General features: G+C 34.7%; 1 protein-coding gene across 1 annotated transcript; it reads right to left on the bottom strand.

The window, feature by feature from the left end:
* On the bottom strand, positions 7,455 to 13,496 carry LOC109235443 (peptidyl-prolyl cis-trans isomerase CYP21-1-like). The gene is made up of 7 exons (XM_019401557.1): positions 13,165 to 13,496; positions 11,167 to 11,245; positions 9,211 to 9,258; positions 9,089 to 9,112; positions 8,748 to 8,930; positions 8,559 to 8,634; positions 7,455 to 7,874 (listed from the first exon to the last, which is right to left on the bottom strand). The coding sequence occupies exons 1-7, from the start codon at positions 13,261 to 13,263 to the stop codon at positions 7,697 to 7,699; spliced, it is 687 nt and encodes a 228-aa protein (XP_019257102.1). The 5' UTR covers positions 13,264 to 13,496; the 3' UTR covers positions 7,455 to 7,696.

The following is a 16,472-nucleotide window of genomic DNA, read 5'->3' as shown; positions in this document are numbered from 1 at the left end:
CGATAGATATAGATGCGGGCCATTATGCACATACGATTTCCTTTAGTACCCCAATCGGCATATGACTGTTTCGCCAAGATAAACTCTAACCTCTTTGTTCTCATATATGTGTAAAAGCTCCTGCTTTACTACCCACTTAGTAAAGTAATCAGTAAGTACGAGCAAAAATCCTTACCTTGCCTTGGCTTGCGGTAGTGGACCCACGATATCCAATCCCCCATTTCATAAAGGCCTGGTGCAAGACTGGATGTAATAATTCAGCAGTTATGCATGTGTACGTATCTTTGCCACTTGTCCACATTTAGCCACAAAAGTTTCCGCGTCTTCTTCTATTTTTGGCCAATAATTAACCGGCTCTAATCATGGTTTTTATCTAAAGATCTTCCTCCTGCGCGATCTTCCACAATGTCCCTCGGTGTATTTCTCTCATTACATATTTCTGTTTGAGAAGGCTCGAGCATCTTGCTAGAGGACCACCGAACATTTGATAAAGATTGCCTTGTTTTTAAACAATATCGAGCAGCTTTTTTGCGAAGCGCTTGAGCCTTCTTCTTATCTTCAGGCAATATTCCATACTACAAAAATACATATCGGTTCCTTCCAATTCCCAAGTTAAATTATTGAAATTTTACCTCGTTTTTGTCTTGCTCAAGTACGTAATGAAAAAATGAATATACAGAAGCATTTTCATCATTTTGTTCTCTGCAACAGATGCAAGATTTATCTAGGGCGTCTGCCTCGACATTCTCCTCCTTGGTACCTGACGACCTTCCCGTATTGATTGCCTAACCAGATCACGTGCCTTTTCCAGGTATTGCTGCATTCTTGCCTCTCTAAATGTGTAAGTACCCAACATTTGATTAAATACGAGCTGTGAATCGCATTTGATTACGACCTGTTCTATGCCAAGCTCACGTGCCAGTTCTAAACCTGCAATCACAGCTTCATATTCTGCCTCATTGTTAGTAATAGGGTGACACTTTATAGCTTGTCGTATGGTTTCTCCCGTAGGTGGTACCAAAACAATACCTAGACCTGCCCCTTTTACATTTGAAGAACCATCAGTAAATAGAGTCCAAGTTCCTGGATTAGACCCATTGAATACCTGTAGTTCTTTTTCTGCTTCTAGTTGCATCTTTTGGCTAAAATCTGCCACAAAATCTGCTAAGACCTGCGACTTTATTGTTGTTCTAGGTTGATACGTAAATGTATATTACACTTAGTTCTATGGCCCACTTTGCTTAATCTACCTGATAGCTTTTTTATGTAGTATATTTACGTAGGGGGTAAGAAGTTACTACAGAGATGGATGGCATTGAAAATAAGGTCTTAATTTCCTAGATGCCATGATTAATTGCAAGTGCAAGTTTTTCTAGATGAGGATATCGAGTCTCAGTATCTAATAATGGACTTGCTAACATAATAAATTGGAGACCGTTTACCTTGGTCTCACGAACTAAAACAGCACTTACCGCTACTTCTGAAACAACAAGGTAGATGAGTAGTCTCACCCCGTCTTTTGGCTTCGCGAGCAACGGTGGATTTGACAAGTATATTTTCAAATTTTAAGCGCTTGCTGACATTCATCAGACCATTCGAACTGATCCTGCTTTTTTAGAGCTAAAAAGAACCTGAAACATTTTTCTGATGATTTGGAAAATAAATCTTCCCAAGGCTGCTATTCTCCCGTCAGTCTTTGTACTTCTTTTTACTTGCAAGTATATCAGGAATTTCCTCAATAGCTTTAATCTGCGCGGGATTTACTTCAATGCCATGGTTAGAAACAAGAAATCCAAGAACTTACCTGAAGAAACTCCAAAATGCACATTTTTCGGGTTTAGCTTCATGTTAAATTTACGGAGAATCTGAAATGTATCAGACAAGTGCTGGATATGACCCCTACTTGTTGTGACTTGACCAGCATATCATCTATGTAAACTTCCATGGTTTTCCCTAAATGTTCTTGAAAACATTTTAGTCACCAATCTTTGGTATGTGGCTCCAGCGCTTCTTGAGACCAAATGGCATTACTTTGTTAATAGTAAGTCCCCTGTCTGCTATAAATGAAGTTTTTTCTTCATCTATGGGATCCATTTTTGATTTGATTATACCTGAATAATGCATCTAAAAAACTTAACAATTCATGTCCTGCAGTGGCATCAATTAGTTTATCTATATGCGGTAATGGAAAAGAATCTTTAGGACAAGCTTTGTTTAGGTCAGTATAATCTACACAAACTCGCCACTTACCATTCTTTTTAGGTACCACTGCAGTACTAGCTAACCAATTCGATATTTTACCTCGCGGATGGACCCAAATTTTTAAAAGCTTTTGTACCTCATCTTAAAATCACCTGATTTTGAAAGATCCTTGCTTTCTTTTCTTTTGTTTGATAGGTGGATATGATGGATCTTCATTTAACTTGTGGGTCATCACTTCCGGAGGTGTCCTTGTCATTATCAGAATGGGACCAGGCAAAACAATCCACGTTAGCTTTCAAAAATTCAGTCAAACTTACCTTTCATTCCTGGCTGAGGTTACCCCAAGGTAGACTTTCCTTTCAGGCCAGGATGCAAATAGTACTACGACTTCTCAATTCTTCAATCGTTGTTTTTGATGTTTCGTTTTCCTCTGGCTCTGGTATGGTATCGGGGCCTTGAGTCTACATCTATTTTCCACGTGTTCAGTTGAGATTTTGTGTGTATCATCCTCAACTGAATTTTGTAATTGCTATTTTACATCATTTTTTGCGCTTGAATCTGCTACAGAATTGATGCTCCTAGACGGCTTGCTGGTCACCGCGGATTGTCGTATTCCCCATTGTGAAGGGAATTTTAATAACTTGTGCAGGGTAGATGGCACAGCATCCATTTCGGTGAATCCATGGTCGTTCCGAGAATCATATTGTAAGCCATGTCCACCTGAAATTTCGTACCCTTGACAACCCCTTTTGCGAATGTGGTGAGTATTATCTCCCCTTTGTTACAACATTGAGTTGTCAAAACTAGATAAGGTGTGCGCCTTGGTATCAGCTTGCATTTCGTTTACCACTCTTAAAGAATGATATTCACAGAGCTACCCGGATCAATCAAAACTCGTTTCACATTAGTGTCATGTACAAGTAAAGATATTACCAGTGCGTCATGTCTGGGGTTAGTACGCCATCTGCATCTGCATCATCAAATGTTAATACTTTCTTCTTCCAAAACATGTCGAACTCGCTTCCCATATTTTGACTGTATTTTTAAACTTTATTGGCTGCTGTTACTCCATTGATTCTCTCCCCCACTTATGACATTAACAGTCCTTTTGGTGAAGGGGGTTTGGCGGCTCCTGTCTGTTTTTCATATATGCCTGCTTTCCTTTTTCACTAAAAATTCAGTTAGATACCCTTGCTTCAATAAATGTTCAAACTTCACCCTGCAACAATCTACAATCCGTCGTTTGTGACCGTGATCATGGTGAAACTCGCACCAATAATCAGGATTTCGCCTGTTTGGATTTGAACTCATTTTTTTTGGCCAGCGTACCTTGTTGCCTCGAAAGTGCTTACATTAAAACTGTAACCGCCGATCTTTGCCTTAGAGCTTTTGTCATCACCACCCGTTTCTCGTTGCGTTTCGTTCTTTCCCGAACCTTGATGATTGAACCCGACTCCCTATCTCTTGATCTATGATCGTACCTGAAGTTTATCCTGTTTTGATCGTGATCTACTTACTGTCGGTCCCATGTAAGGTTCGTACCTGTTTTTACCGACCTTTTTTCAGTTTCAACTCGCCTTGAACTTATCTTTTCATCCCTTTGAGATTGAATGATGGTATCCTCTTCTTATCCGCAGCTTCGTGCTGTATCTGTTATAAACACCATTCCAAGTTTATAGCTGGAAATTCACGTAGGCTTTCCTTGAGTCTCCTCGTGGGCTTCTGAACTCTTTTCGTTTAGATTGCTGGTGAATGTCAATCGCTGCCCAGTTATCAGGTACACGTGGCAACATCATCCTTTCACGCTGGAACCTGTCTACGAATTCCCTGAGCGGCTCCGTATCTCCTTGCTTTATTTTAAAGATGTCCTCCATTCTTTTCTCAACTTTTTGAGCTCCCGAGTGTGCTTTGATGAATGAATCTGCAAGTTCAAAAAAAGAATCTATAGAATTTTTCAGGTAAAAGAGGAGTACCATGTTAATGCTCCCTTAGTAAGTGTTTCTCCGAACTTTTTGACCAAAACTGATTCAAATTTCCTGCTTGGTCAAGTCGTTGCCTTGTACACCGGTTGTGAAAGCAGTTACGTGATCTCGTGGATCGGTGGTACCATCGTATTTTGGGATATCGGGCATCTTAAATTTCTTCGGAATGGTAAAGGAGCAAGCACTTGGCTTCCAAGGTTGTTGTGAGTATTTGTCCATATCTATCCTTTGATTAACCGGCGGACTCCAGGTATTTGCTCTATGCGATCGCTTTGTTCCTTGAGCTGTTTCTGCAGAGTTAGTACTAAATTTTATAAATCAGAATTAATTGGGTTACCTGACCCTCCATCACGAGATTCACTAGGAGTTCCCCCGCTGCTGATGTTAACGAGTCCTGACGAGGATTTTCTAAGGCGTTGTTGTTTGAGTTGATGTTGGTGGCACAACTGGTAGCTGGTTTAGCGAAAGCCTCAAGAGCTTTGTTGACCTGTTGAGCGATTAACTTTGCAAAGCTTCGTTGATAGCCTCATCATATTTCCAATTGATAATTTGCATTTGATTGAACTCCATCAGGAGTTCCTTCTCGAGATTGTTGAGGAGAACTTTTGGGGAAGGGATCGGGGTTCCATCACCTTGCAGAGATTCTCCTGGAGTTGACGGTCTCTTTGATTGTTGTCATTGACATTTGACATGATTGATTTGACAAAAAGGTTAATTAGGAAGGAATAGATTATCAGATTCCCGGTAACGGAACCAATTTGTTTAACCAAAAATTGGGATTTCGGTCAAAGCTTTTATTTTAGAAGAACTCGGGTTACTGATAATCAAGTAGAGAATAGGAATAATGATGTAAATATAGCTGAATAGAAAGCAAAGTAAATCCAGTATATTTCAATAGTATTTCAAGTCTTTACAAAAATTCATTCCTCACCTTTTATAGCTATTTCTAAGTAATACGTTTTTCTCCTCTCATAATGGAGTTTTTATGGACAACCAATGTCATTTAATGTAACGTTATAATTTGGTAATCGTAATTGATTTAGTTACAAATTTTTGTAACGTTTTCTGTAATTAATGCCTATTAATTTCCATAATACGTATCTATACCCTTTTTTGCTATTTAGGTTCATTCTTCTTGATGCCTTTCAGAATATCAAGAGGTTCGAGCACCTATTCCCTTTGGTTTCCTTGGATTTTGCCCATGCCTGCTAAAGCTCGTGCCTCTTCATCTACTCTTCGCCAGTTGACATTCCTTTATCAATCCACGTATCACGACATGTCACCCCATAATTAATTCGATATATTAATTTAATTTTTCCCAATACAAAAAGAAACCACTCTACTTTGTTTAGAATTTTGAAAAGTTTAGAGGAAAGTTGATTGATCCACGTGCAGGATTGCTAGATTCGAACTTGAAAAATAATTCAGGACACAGACGAAACTTGGTAATGGAAATTCATTACACTATATAGCATTAATTATAGCTTATCTTCACTAAGAGTCCGTTTGGATTGTAATGTGTAATTTACTAGGGTAGTAATTAGATACCTTAGTAATTACACAGTTGTGTAAATCAGTGCAAGCCAGAATTTTTATCATGGAGTGTTAAATAGATTAAATTTCGAATTAAGTAATTATCAAAACTTAAAAGTTAATATAATAAATATATGCCTATTAAATTTTTATAAGTATAAAATATTATATTATATATTTAAGATATATATTTTTTCGTGAATATACATTAATTTAGTAACCATATATTTATAACTAAATATTAAATAATTTATATATTTTTTAATTGATATATTTAGTTATTTATAAATATAATGTCATAACATTATTCAAATGTTGACAAAACTAATCTATCAATTCTAACTAAAAAATGAACAACATGCAATGTGAGCCGATACTACTAAAACAAGTAAATTGAAACCATGAATATAACACAATTTTAAAATTCAAAAAATAAAATAAAATAGTTTAACATATGTCAAATTCCAACATAATAATAGTAAGTTCCAATGCAACTTAATAATTAGGAAACATGATAAGTTTATAACCAACAATCAACAATAAAATTTCACTTTAATTGCATCACTCATTATATGTCAAGTTTGTTAATGACTTAGTAGGCGTTTGGACATAAGAATTTTAGTAGGTGAAAAAAATTTTCAAGTGAAAATGGTATTTGAAATTTGGAGTTGTGTTTGGACATAAATTTCAGTTTGGATTGTTTTGAAGTTTTGTGAGTGATTTGAGTGAAATTTTGGAAAACAGCTTTTTGGAGTTTTTCAAATTTTCAAAAAATTTCAAAATGCATCTTCAAGTGAAAATTGGAAATTTTATGACCAAACGCCGATTTAAAAAAAAGTGAAATTTTTTCGAAAAAGGAAAAATTTCTTATGTCCAAACGGGCTCTTACTATTTCTAATATTAGGAGGTGTAATTTAAAAAAATAGCATAACAAAATAAATAAAAAATAAATTATAGGCAATTACATGGAATCACAAGAAGTAAATATAGAGAAATAAAAGACAAATAATGTACAAAGAAAATATATTTTAAAATTCCAAAAGAAATTAAAAGGTAAAAATAAAATTAAAAAATTAAAATAATAGAAATAAAAAGTTATAAAAAAATAAATTAAAATACAAACAAAAAGGAAAGAAACTAAAAAGTGACCTTGCAACACAGTGTAATTACCACCAATTTTACCTCCCCTTGAGAATTGGAGAGTGTAATTACACCCAATTCCATGTTGACCAAGTAATACTTGGCCAAACAAACATACCAAACTGTGTAATTACACCCAGTTACACCCAAATCCATTTCCAAGGTGGCTTTACAAACAAGCTCTAAAACAATTTCATTATCTCCAAATTGAAGCGACAGGTTCTTGGACCAGCATAGTGATAATGTGGTCCACGCAATTTCAACGTATTGATGCTGACAACAACAAAAAAACAAGAATCCTTGCTTTCCCACAGAACCGGCTCTATAAAATGCCTCAATCCCAAAACAAGTTGAAATCGCCAATATGAATTATCACTATCCATGTCGCACTATTTAAACACATCTTAGTCCAATATTATTAGCAGTAACTATTTCTGGTCCTTGTTTTCCCGAGTCGAAAGTCGATTGAAAATAACTTCTCTACATTCACAAGGTTGGGGTAAGGTCTGCATACACAGTGCCCTCCCCAGACCCCACAATGTGGGATAATACTGGGTATGTTGTTATTTCTGGTCTTAATGGAGAACAAAGGCATTAGGGACTTGGCAGCAAGCCAATTTGAATGTAAAGAAAATGTATAGGTTCAGTTCAATTCCTCTACAAAATCCAAAATATTCACAACCAATTCTACGAATAAACACTCGTATCTGTAAGGTTAAGGTGATCAAATAGGACCTCATAATTAGCACCACAAAAATTTAAGTTCGTGATATAAAAGAAAAGAACACAGGGCAAGAATATATAGGGTTGGTTAGTAACTTCAAAACTTTTGACAATCTTTATGAAATTGAACTCTGGCTGTCCTCATCCCACTTGCTCTTAGGTATTTCCCCAGAGTCTGCAATAATCACCTTTTTTCTCGGTTTTCCACTGTAGGTTCCTGCTCCGCCCTCTATTGCATATACCGTGTCCATACCTTCAATTACTTTGCCAAATACAACATGCTCCCCGTCCAACCTGCTTGTAAGCTTTAGTGTTAGTATGAGAAGTTTTTGAACATTCAAGCGTTGGTTCCTCCATAATAACACGGGATGTAACATTATTAAGCAATGCAGGACAAACCCATCTGGAATATTGTTTCACTAGATAATTTGTTTTTCTTTGAGAAAGGTTAGGTTCATTTCATTCATATTACATAATTAGCAGCAAGGAAGTGCTGAAGTAAAAGTTACAGGCGTGTAGTTGGTTTATTGCTTCAGTAAATAATTATCTTTGCTATCTGGGAAAACAATCTATGTAATCATAGCATGTTCAAAACATTTTGGAGGATATATTGCGCTAGATTGTGTCATTCTACCTACCCCTGTATACAGCTGCTACGGCAGAAATGACTAAAATCGGACAACTCTTACTAGCACCAATAAAACAGTAGTATTAAATTATAAATGAAAAAAGATAAACAAGCTCACGACGGTCCACTATTCTTTGCTAAATATTTATCGGAGGTCATTATTTTCAGATACCACATTTTGTTGTTCTTTGCTAAATCATTTTGTGAATTGGAAGCATTCAGTGGTTTAGATATAGGCATATTAGAAAGGATTGCAGCATACACCTAATAGGCATCTGTTAAAACCGTTGTGTCTTGAGTGTCTGAGAAGCATTTTGGATTTAATCAGTCATTAAATTTTAAAACCTTACCAGCTAGCCTTCACTGTCGGTATAAAGAACTGACAGCCGTTGGAGTTGGGTCCTGTGTTCACCATGGAAATAACACCTGCAAAAGTCAAAATAAGAAGCTTATAAATGTACACATTTACGTGAATGTACAAATATTTGCCTTCGTTTCTCTCTCGAGAGAGTTAATGCAATCAAGTTATGACTTCAGACCTGCATGAGAATGCTTTATCTTGAGATTCTCATCACGAAAGGGACCACCATAAATGGAAATGTTTCCCCTTCCATCACCGGACACAATATCTCCACCTTGAATCATGAATCCAGGTATTACACGATGAAATGGCTTTCCCTTGTAGTGAAGAGATATTCCATCAGCGGTCTTGCCCATTTCCCCTGAGTTAAATAACAAGAAGTGCAGCAATTGCAGTCAAAATAGCTTGAAAAAATATTGTAATATGTATATGTGTGAGAAAGTATATGTAAGTGGTTGCGTGTGTATCACTAAGGAGTCAAAAAACGTGCTATTTATAATTATACACTAACAGAAGTACCTGTGCACAAAGCCCTGAAATTCTCTGCAGAGAAGTAAAAATGCAGGCATTAAGCAACAGGAATGGAAGTATTGTACTGAAGAGGAGAGCAAAGTATGGAAAAGAGGTATATTAAGACGTACCAACAGTTTTTGGTACAACTTGCCCATATAATCCAATCACAATTCTTCCTGCATACATTTGAAGTTTGGATCATTCATACACAAAAATCTTCCCCAGCACCGTGCACAAATTCCAAGGATATTGCAAAAACCATCAAAATAATGAAGATCTTCTTTTCTTCTTCTACATGGGCAGCTCATTAGATATATATTACATTCTATCTATCCTGCTTTACATGGTACAATTACTATTGGGAGGGTCAAATAACTTTTTCTTGGTTAAGGATCTTCTTATGTTTTTATAAGTATTTTCAAAATGAATTTCTTAAACAATTTCAAAATTTCTTAACTTTTAAAAGGAGTGGTCAAGTTATAGGGTTTCAAGCATAACATATGTTCTTAAAATATCAATAAATTAAAGAAAAAATTACAAGAAAATACACTTGACATCACACCATAACAAAAAATAGCCCATGTTTTTAAGTTTTACCCTACCTAGCCCATATTGTACATATTTTGAAAGCACTAGCAAATTCAAAATTTATGGAGTTAAATTTGTGTTCTCACAAACATTGTATTCACTCTCTTTTCTTCTCACACCTTCTACATATGCTTCAAGGGGCCATCCGCTATTATTGCTTCTCCCATGTGTCATTTGGTTGCAATTTAAGAAAATTGAAGAGTAGAAGTTCACCATTGAAGGCTATTCAAAGCTTTGCTTTTGAAAATAGGATTTTTTGAGTTTGTTAGTTGTTTGGGTTGGGTGTTGTTCCAATTGATTGAAAATATCAGAAGGAGTTCAAAATTTCAATTTGAAGTGATTTTGAGTAGATTTGAACAAGATTTGAGTTAAATTTTAGAAAAAACGCAAGGAAGAAGACGTAATCAGTTTTTTGTATAATTATGTATAATCTTGTATAATAGTGTATATGGGTGTATAAACACATCTTATACACTATTATACACTTTTATACACCTTTATACAAGCGTCTGTGGACGAACTTCTTCCACGATTTTCAGTTACAATTCTTGTTCAAAACCAGTCCAAATCTCCATTAAATGACTTCAAATTTTTTATACAACCTCCTTAAACTATTTCTAACAATTCTAAATAACACCCACTCCAAATTTCTCACAAAATCAAATTCGGAATCTAAACCCACATATTTAAGCTTGTTAAAAATCTAATTTTCACCATTTAAATGGATTTGGTTTGTTGAACTAATATTTGAGTTATAGTTGCTGATTCGAAAATTAACTTAAAAGCTTGAGCAATCTTTTTTAAAAATTAAATAGTAATTTTGAGAATTTATTGGAGTTGGATGTTGAATCTTAGCCTATTATTTTTGGGTTAGTTAGTTGTAAATTGAAATATGGGCTATAAAATTGAAAAGTAGGAATCCAGTTGTTGATATGTGAAATTTTCCCTAAATTAAAGGCTTAAATCAACTCGAAGCTGGATACTGAAACATCGTACCATGTTAGCTTGGAACGGGGATAGCACAGTGCAATGCAAGTTCACAAGTATTATTGTCCTTGAACAAAGCACATACTATACCAGTCAGAACATTTCTAATCATTAATAGATCAAGTCTTTATAGGTCATCTATATGATTTTGGTTTTCGGATGAGAAGATAGTGCAATCATCACGATCCTTCATCGATAGTAGCATGAGAATCAAGAGATGAAGTGGTCAACACGGATTGAGTATAGATTACAAATTTAGTTAAAGCAAAAAAGGAAACAGTAACTAAGTCAGCACGACATAGTTAGAAACTGTTTCAGAAAGGATAATAAGGAAAGCTTTGGTAAAAGAATACCAGGTCACTGATTCAACCCATTTACACTTCCTTTTTCTTTTTCCTTTTTTTTCTTTAGTGGTGGGCAGGGGCACTTGACCTGGGAATTTTATATCTGTAGTTCATAGAGTAAATGGCATCTAACAAAATAAGAACGTCAGCAGAAGAGGTCCATACCTACACGTTGTTTATCTATATCAACATCCAAGAATACTCTGTGGGTAATATCATACACCTCTTCCACCTTTTCATATTCCTGAGAAATTAAACAGGTAAGCAAATAATAATTCTTCGGCAACTGTTGGAGCAAAAAATATCACTACTGGTTAAAAGGGGTTCTTAGAAATAGAATAGAAGATATTGACAAAACTTGCAAATGAGACTCCAGAATTAGTCTTATAGCTTTTAAATAGCAGATTCTAACTCCTGCTAATAGTTTGAAGCTAAAAAAGATAGATGAGATTTTAACTTTTTAGTAGCTTGTCTTATTAGTATAAACCTCTGAAAATGTGAATCACACAATGCTGTCCTCCAAACAGCATTCCCCTAAATTTTCTGTACTAGAATTACTTTTTTATGGTTTGGAGAGGAGAGGGATAGATACCTTAACTTGAGGATAGGGACTGCTTGAAGATGTAAAATAACTGGGGTGGATACACAAGTCCCTCCAATTTAGATGCAAATGAGAGGGTAAGTATTTTTTTTCTATCTTTTTGTACCAAATAAACAGACAGAAACTATATATATTTCACCTAGCGAAAATGTAAATCAATATGTGCGCTCCGTTGCGCCAGACCAAACACAATGTATTATACAACATCTATATATATATCTCCATACGAATAACATTACTGATTATACCAAAATGATTGTGCATGCATGGAGAAACAGAGCCGACCACTCTAAACTGGTTCGACTGAGATTGCTAAAGAAATTCTATTCAAATGAACTTAAGTAGCAGAAACAATGTCAAAGCTATGCTACAAAATGAAAACTAGAGGGGGAAATGACGATCTACCACATGAAGAATATGGTACATGACTAAGCTTCACAAATTTCTATTTAAGTTTATTTGCACATTATCAATTATATCCCTTATCCGGATATAGTACATGGAACAAATAAACAAGTATTAAAGTTTAATCTTTAATACTTAGCGATATTTTACTACATCAGCATCTGAGAGTTTGAGCCAACCAGGAGATGATCAATTCAATTAATATTTCAAGGAAATTGGAAACCTTGATCCCAAAGATTGGGTGCGAGATATGACTGCACAACTTCTGGTTTTCTATTGACATGCAGAAAGCTAAACCAATGTTAGATTGTGATTCTACTTATCTTGAAATTATAGGTCACATATCATAAAGTCAATGATACTTGCAGATTCAAGGGAAACTACGCTACAGTAAAAGTTATACTATGATAAATGTGTAGCAGGCTAGCAACTGACATCTTAAAATTTTGGGAGGACTCGTCTTGCTTCTAAGGATAACCCCAAGACTAGCCTTTTGACGTGTGTTCCGAAGAAACTCTATTCCAAAAGAATTTTTTTCCTTCCTTTGCTCTTCATTTTTGCTTCTCATATTGTTCTCCAATTGGGAGGGCAGTGGGCAACATCAAACCTATTACCAATCAGTCATCATTCCCATAAACTGGCCTGACATCACTCGAAGCGCATTGCACAACGATCCAAATCTAACCACCATAAGTTCCATGAAATTAATTCTCCCTAATTATCCATATCTCACACAAATATATTATAAATGAAATACTTTCCCCTTTCAATTTAGCTGGTAATGTTGACTAGGCAATTTCCTGTGCTCCCTATCACCATTAAATTCGTGCAGAAAACATAACATTGCTTCAAACATCGTCGTTAAAGACATTGCAACCCTATTAAATCACTACAAAGTAACTTAGCAGGTATGTGAGTAAATTTCTCTAGTGTGAGAAAAAGATGAGATCTTTTTTAATAATGCTCAATAATGCTTTAAGTCCGCAACAAAGAATCAATGCCCAATAACAGCCTCATGAACATAATTTACAGTCAATCCAATTTTGACCACAATCAGATCCAAAACCATTATATTGAATTATCTAATTACCTAAAAATCACACATGTAACAGAAAAAACAAAAAAAAAAATACCAAAAAAGAGACAAAAAATCGTACCTTTTGGGAGAAGGAGGAAGCAAGAAAGATAAGAACTAAAGCAGCAAGAAAGATCAGAAGCCACCGTGGCTGCAATATAACTGAGATCGCTCTACCCATCTCCTCTAAATAAATTTTAAAAAATTCAGAGATTTCTGCTATGTTCTTCCATTATAGCAAATTATTGGCTCTCTTTGGGCACTGAATGATTATGTAGAAGACGCAAATAATGAAGTTGGGGGGTGTGGAGAAGTAGTGTAAGATTTATTTATTTATTTATATTTAATTGAGTGTCAGTAGACTTTCAGAGCATGAAATTGTTGTTCCTGCTCAGCTTCGTCATTACTACTCCTATTTGATTATCCAGACATATTGATTTGGGTGTTTTTTGATTTTTTATTTTCTTTGGGGGGCTTTTTTTGCAATTAGAGTTCGGGCCACGATGGGCTGGTTCAATTAGATATTAAAGGGCTCAGTCTCTCAATGGGCAAACTACAGTTAGAATACGGGCTATTAGAGAGACAGAATCTACGGGCCAATAGGTGCACAAACAGCCATTCTTAAGGATGTTATTTAAGTAAAAATTGCACGGGCACCCTATTTGGTCGTTCCGCGTTTAATTTATACTTATTTTTTTAAAAAGTTTTAACTTATATCTACTTTTTAAACAACTTTATCCCCCTTTCTCCTCCTCCTTCTCCTCCTTCGTTTTCTTAAGATATTTTCAGTACGATAACACAGATTAGCATCTGGTCTTCATTGGGAGTTGGGACAACTAATTTTAAGTCCCAATAAATTGATTATGACTTATCAATAACAATGAATCAGCTAACATAAGCTGCACAATTTTATTTTTTTTCGCATTTTTGATGTAATCTTTTTTTCTTTGAATCAAATAAATTGATCTGTGGGGTTAAAGTAAAAGTTTCACTTTATATCACTTAAACTTTATGATTATTTGATTTATTTCCACTGAAGGCACCTTTTTCTAATGTAATTACTGATCTGCTCCATAAAAACGTTCAGAAAGAAGAAAAAAAAACGAAGATCCAATATAGTGATTGTATGGGTCAGAAAACTATATAAGCTTTTTCAAAAACTTTAGCTTATATAGTGCTGAAGTTTTACAAATGAACTAAATAACTTCAGCATCTTCTGCTAAAAATTTTTAAAAAGCTTATCCAGGACAAAAAAACTTCAGCTTATTTAGTGCTGAAGTTTTTACAAATGAACTAAATAACTTCAGCATCTTCTGCTGAAGTTTTTGAAAAAGCTTATCCAGGATAAAAAAAAAACTTCAGCTTATTTAGTGCTGAAGTTTTTACAAATGAACTAAATAATTTCAGCATCTTCTGCTGAAGTATTTGAAAAAGCTTATCCAGGACAAAAAAACTTCAGCTTATTTAGTGCTGAAGTTTTTACAAATGAACTAAATAACTTCAGCATCTTCTGTTGAAGTTTTTGAAAAAACTTATCCAGGACAAAAAACATCAGCGTATTTAGTGCTGAAGTTGTTGCAAATGAACTAAATAACTTCAGCATCACAAAACTCAGCTACTAGAATGATTAAGTTCAGCAATTACAAATAAAAACTTCAGCAAATAGAGAACAAAACTTCAGCACTAGAATGCTTAAGTTCAGCAATTACAAACAAAAACTTCAGCACACTTGGTTCAGCAATTTTTGCTACTTCAGGCCCGTCTACTAGAATGCTGAAGTTTTGCATGATTGCCTTTGCTACTTCAGCCCGGTATGCTGAAGTTACGCGAAAAAGTGGGTACGCTTGCAATTTTTTTTGCAAAGCGGACACAAGTTAAAACGTGACCCAAAAAGCGGATATAGATGCAAATGCCCCGTTATTTAAATATTAGCCAGTGCTTATTTCTTGTCCTGAAATTTTAATCTGAAAATCTTAACTTCAGAAAAATTAGACATTTTTGTCCCAAAAAATTTAACTGAAAAAACTAAAATTTAGGACATACTGGTTAATTCAAAAACAGCAGCCCTTTAAAGTGGCATCCGGGTGTCACTTGTACATATGTTTGCTCGATGGAATTTTTACACAAATAGTAGGCCAAATTCACTATTTACTTTATCTATCCAGTATACATAGATTATACACTAATTATATATGATTATGCATATATTTATACAAGAATTATAGATAAACTATATATTCGCTGGCTATTTTTAATTTAAGTGGTTGAGTGAGCGACTGATTGGGTTAATTCTTCATTTCTATTCTAGTTTCTCCACATCCATGGGCCAATAACTATGTTTTTGCTCTATTTCTTTCAAGTTTCTCCATACCCAATGGAGTGCAACTTGGAGTTATAAAGATAAATTTTCGTTCTTCATTACTACTCCAAGTATATTAGTAGTCCTTTGTTTCCATTTTAAATTCAGCGGAATGTAGCAAAACCAACTTTTGAAAATAATTGTTTTAACAAATTGCTGCGATTTGCAAGTCATGTTAGTTTTTCAAATTTTGATTCTAATAAAGATTAATATTATACAGCTAATCCATCTAATTTCTCTGTGTGTGTGTGTGTGACAGTGAGTGAGAGGAGGGGGTAATAGGAGCATACATATAGTTGTTCTACTATATACCGTGTAACATATTTAGTTATCTCACTATTTCAAGAGTTTATCGAAAATTTGATTTTCTTACATATATGCTAGGGGTGACCATAAACTCTTACACTTTATTAGCTTAATAATATTATATATTTATTTGAAGGAAAAAAAGGACCCTAGGAAGTTGAAATCTCACAGATTTCAAATGTGGGGTGACTGTCTATTAAGTTTTTATAAAATAAGAAAATTTTATATCTTGAACTTTTGTTGAAAGATAATTCATAATTGTGCCAAAATTCTGTTTTTTTTTTTTTTTTTTTTTTGCTCTTCAAAACTCTGTCAATTTTGAACCAAACACTTTTTAAGTATCTGGATAAGTTGCACAAGAGTAATTTGGACTCATCCGATTATGTACTTTCAGATAATGTTTGTAAAGTTCTTAAATTTGTTGTCCCCTGATTTTTCTAACATTCGCTATCTGAGAAGACGCTTGAAAATCTTGTTGATACATATAATACTTTTGGCGAAAATATTTTTCTATTAAGGGTGTGTTTGGTATGAAGGAAATATTTTCTATGGAAAATGTTTTTCTAGAAAATGTTTTCAGGGAAAATGAGTGGTTTTATCACTTATTTTCCATTGTTTGTTTGTTGAGTGAAATTTTTTTTTCCGAAAAATATTTTCTAGTGTTGGTTAGAAAGTAGAAAAACAGTTGGAATTTTTTCTTATGCTACTCTCTTCACCCCCTTCCC

This window comes from Nicotiana attenuata, chromosome 12 (genome assembly GCF_001879085.1).
Source record: "Nicotiana attenuata strain UT chromosome 12, NIATTr2, whole genome shotgun sequence".
NCBI classification, from domain to species: Eukaryota; Viridiplantae; Streptophyta; class Magnoliopsida; order Solanales; family Solanaceae; genus Nicotiana; species Nicotiana attenuata.
Note: the sequence above shows the minus strand (reverse complement) of the source record. Positions and strands in the feature narration are given on the sequence as shown.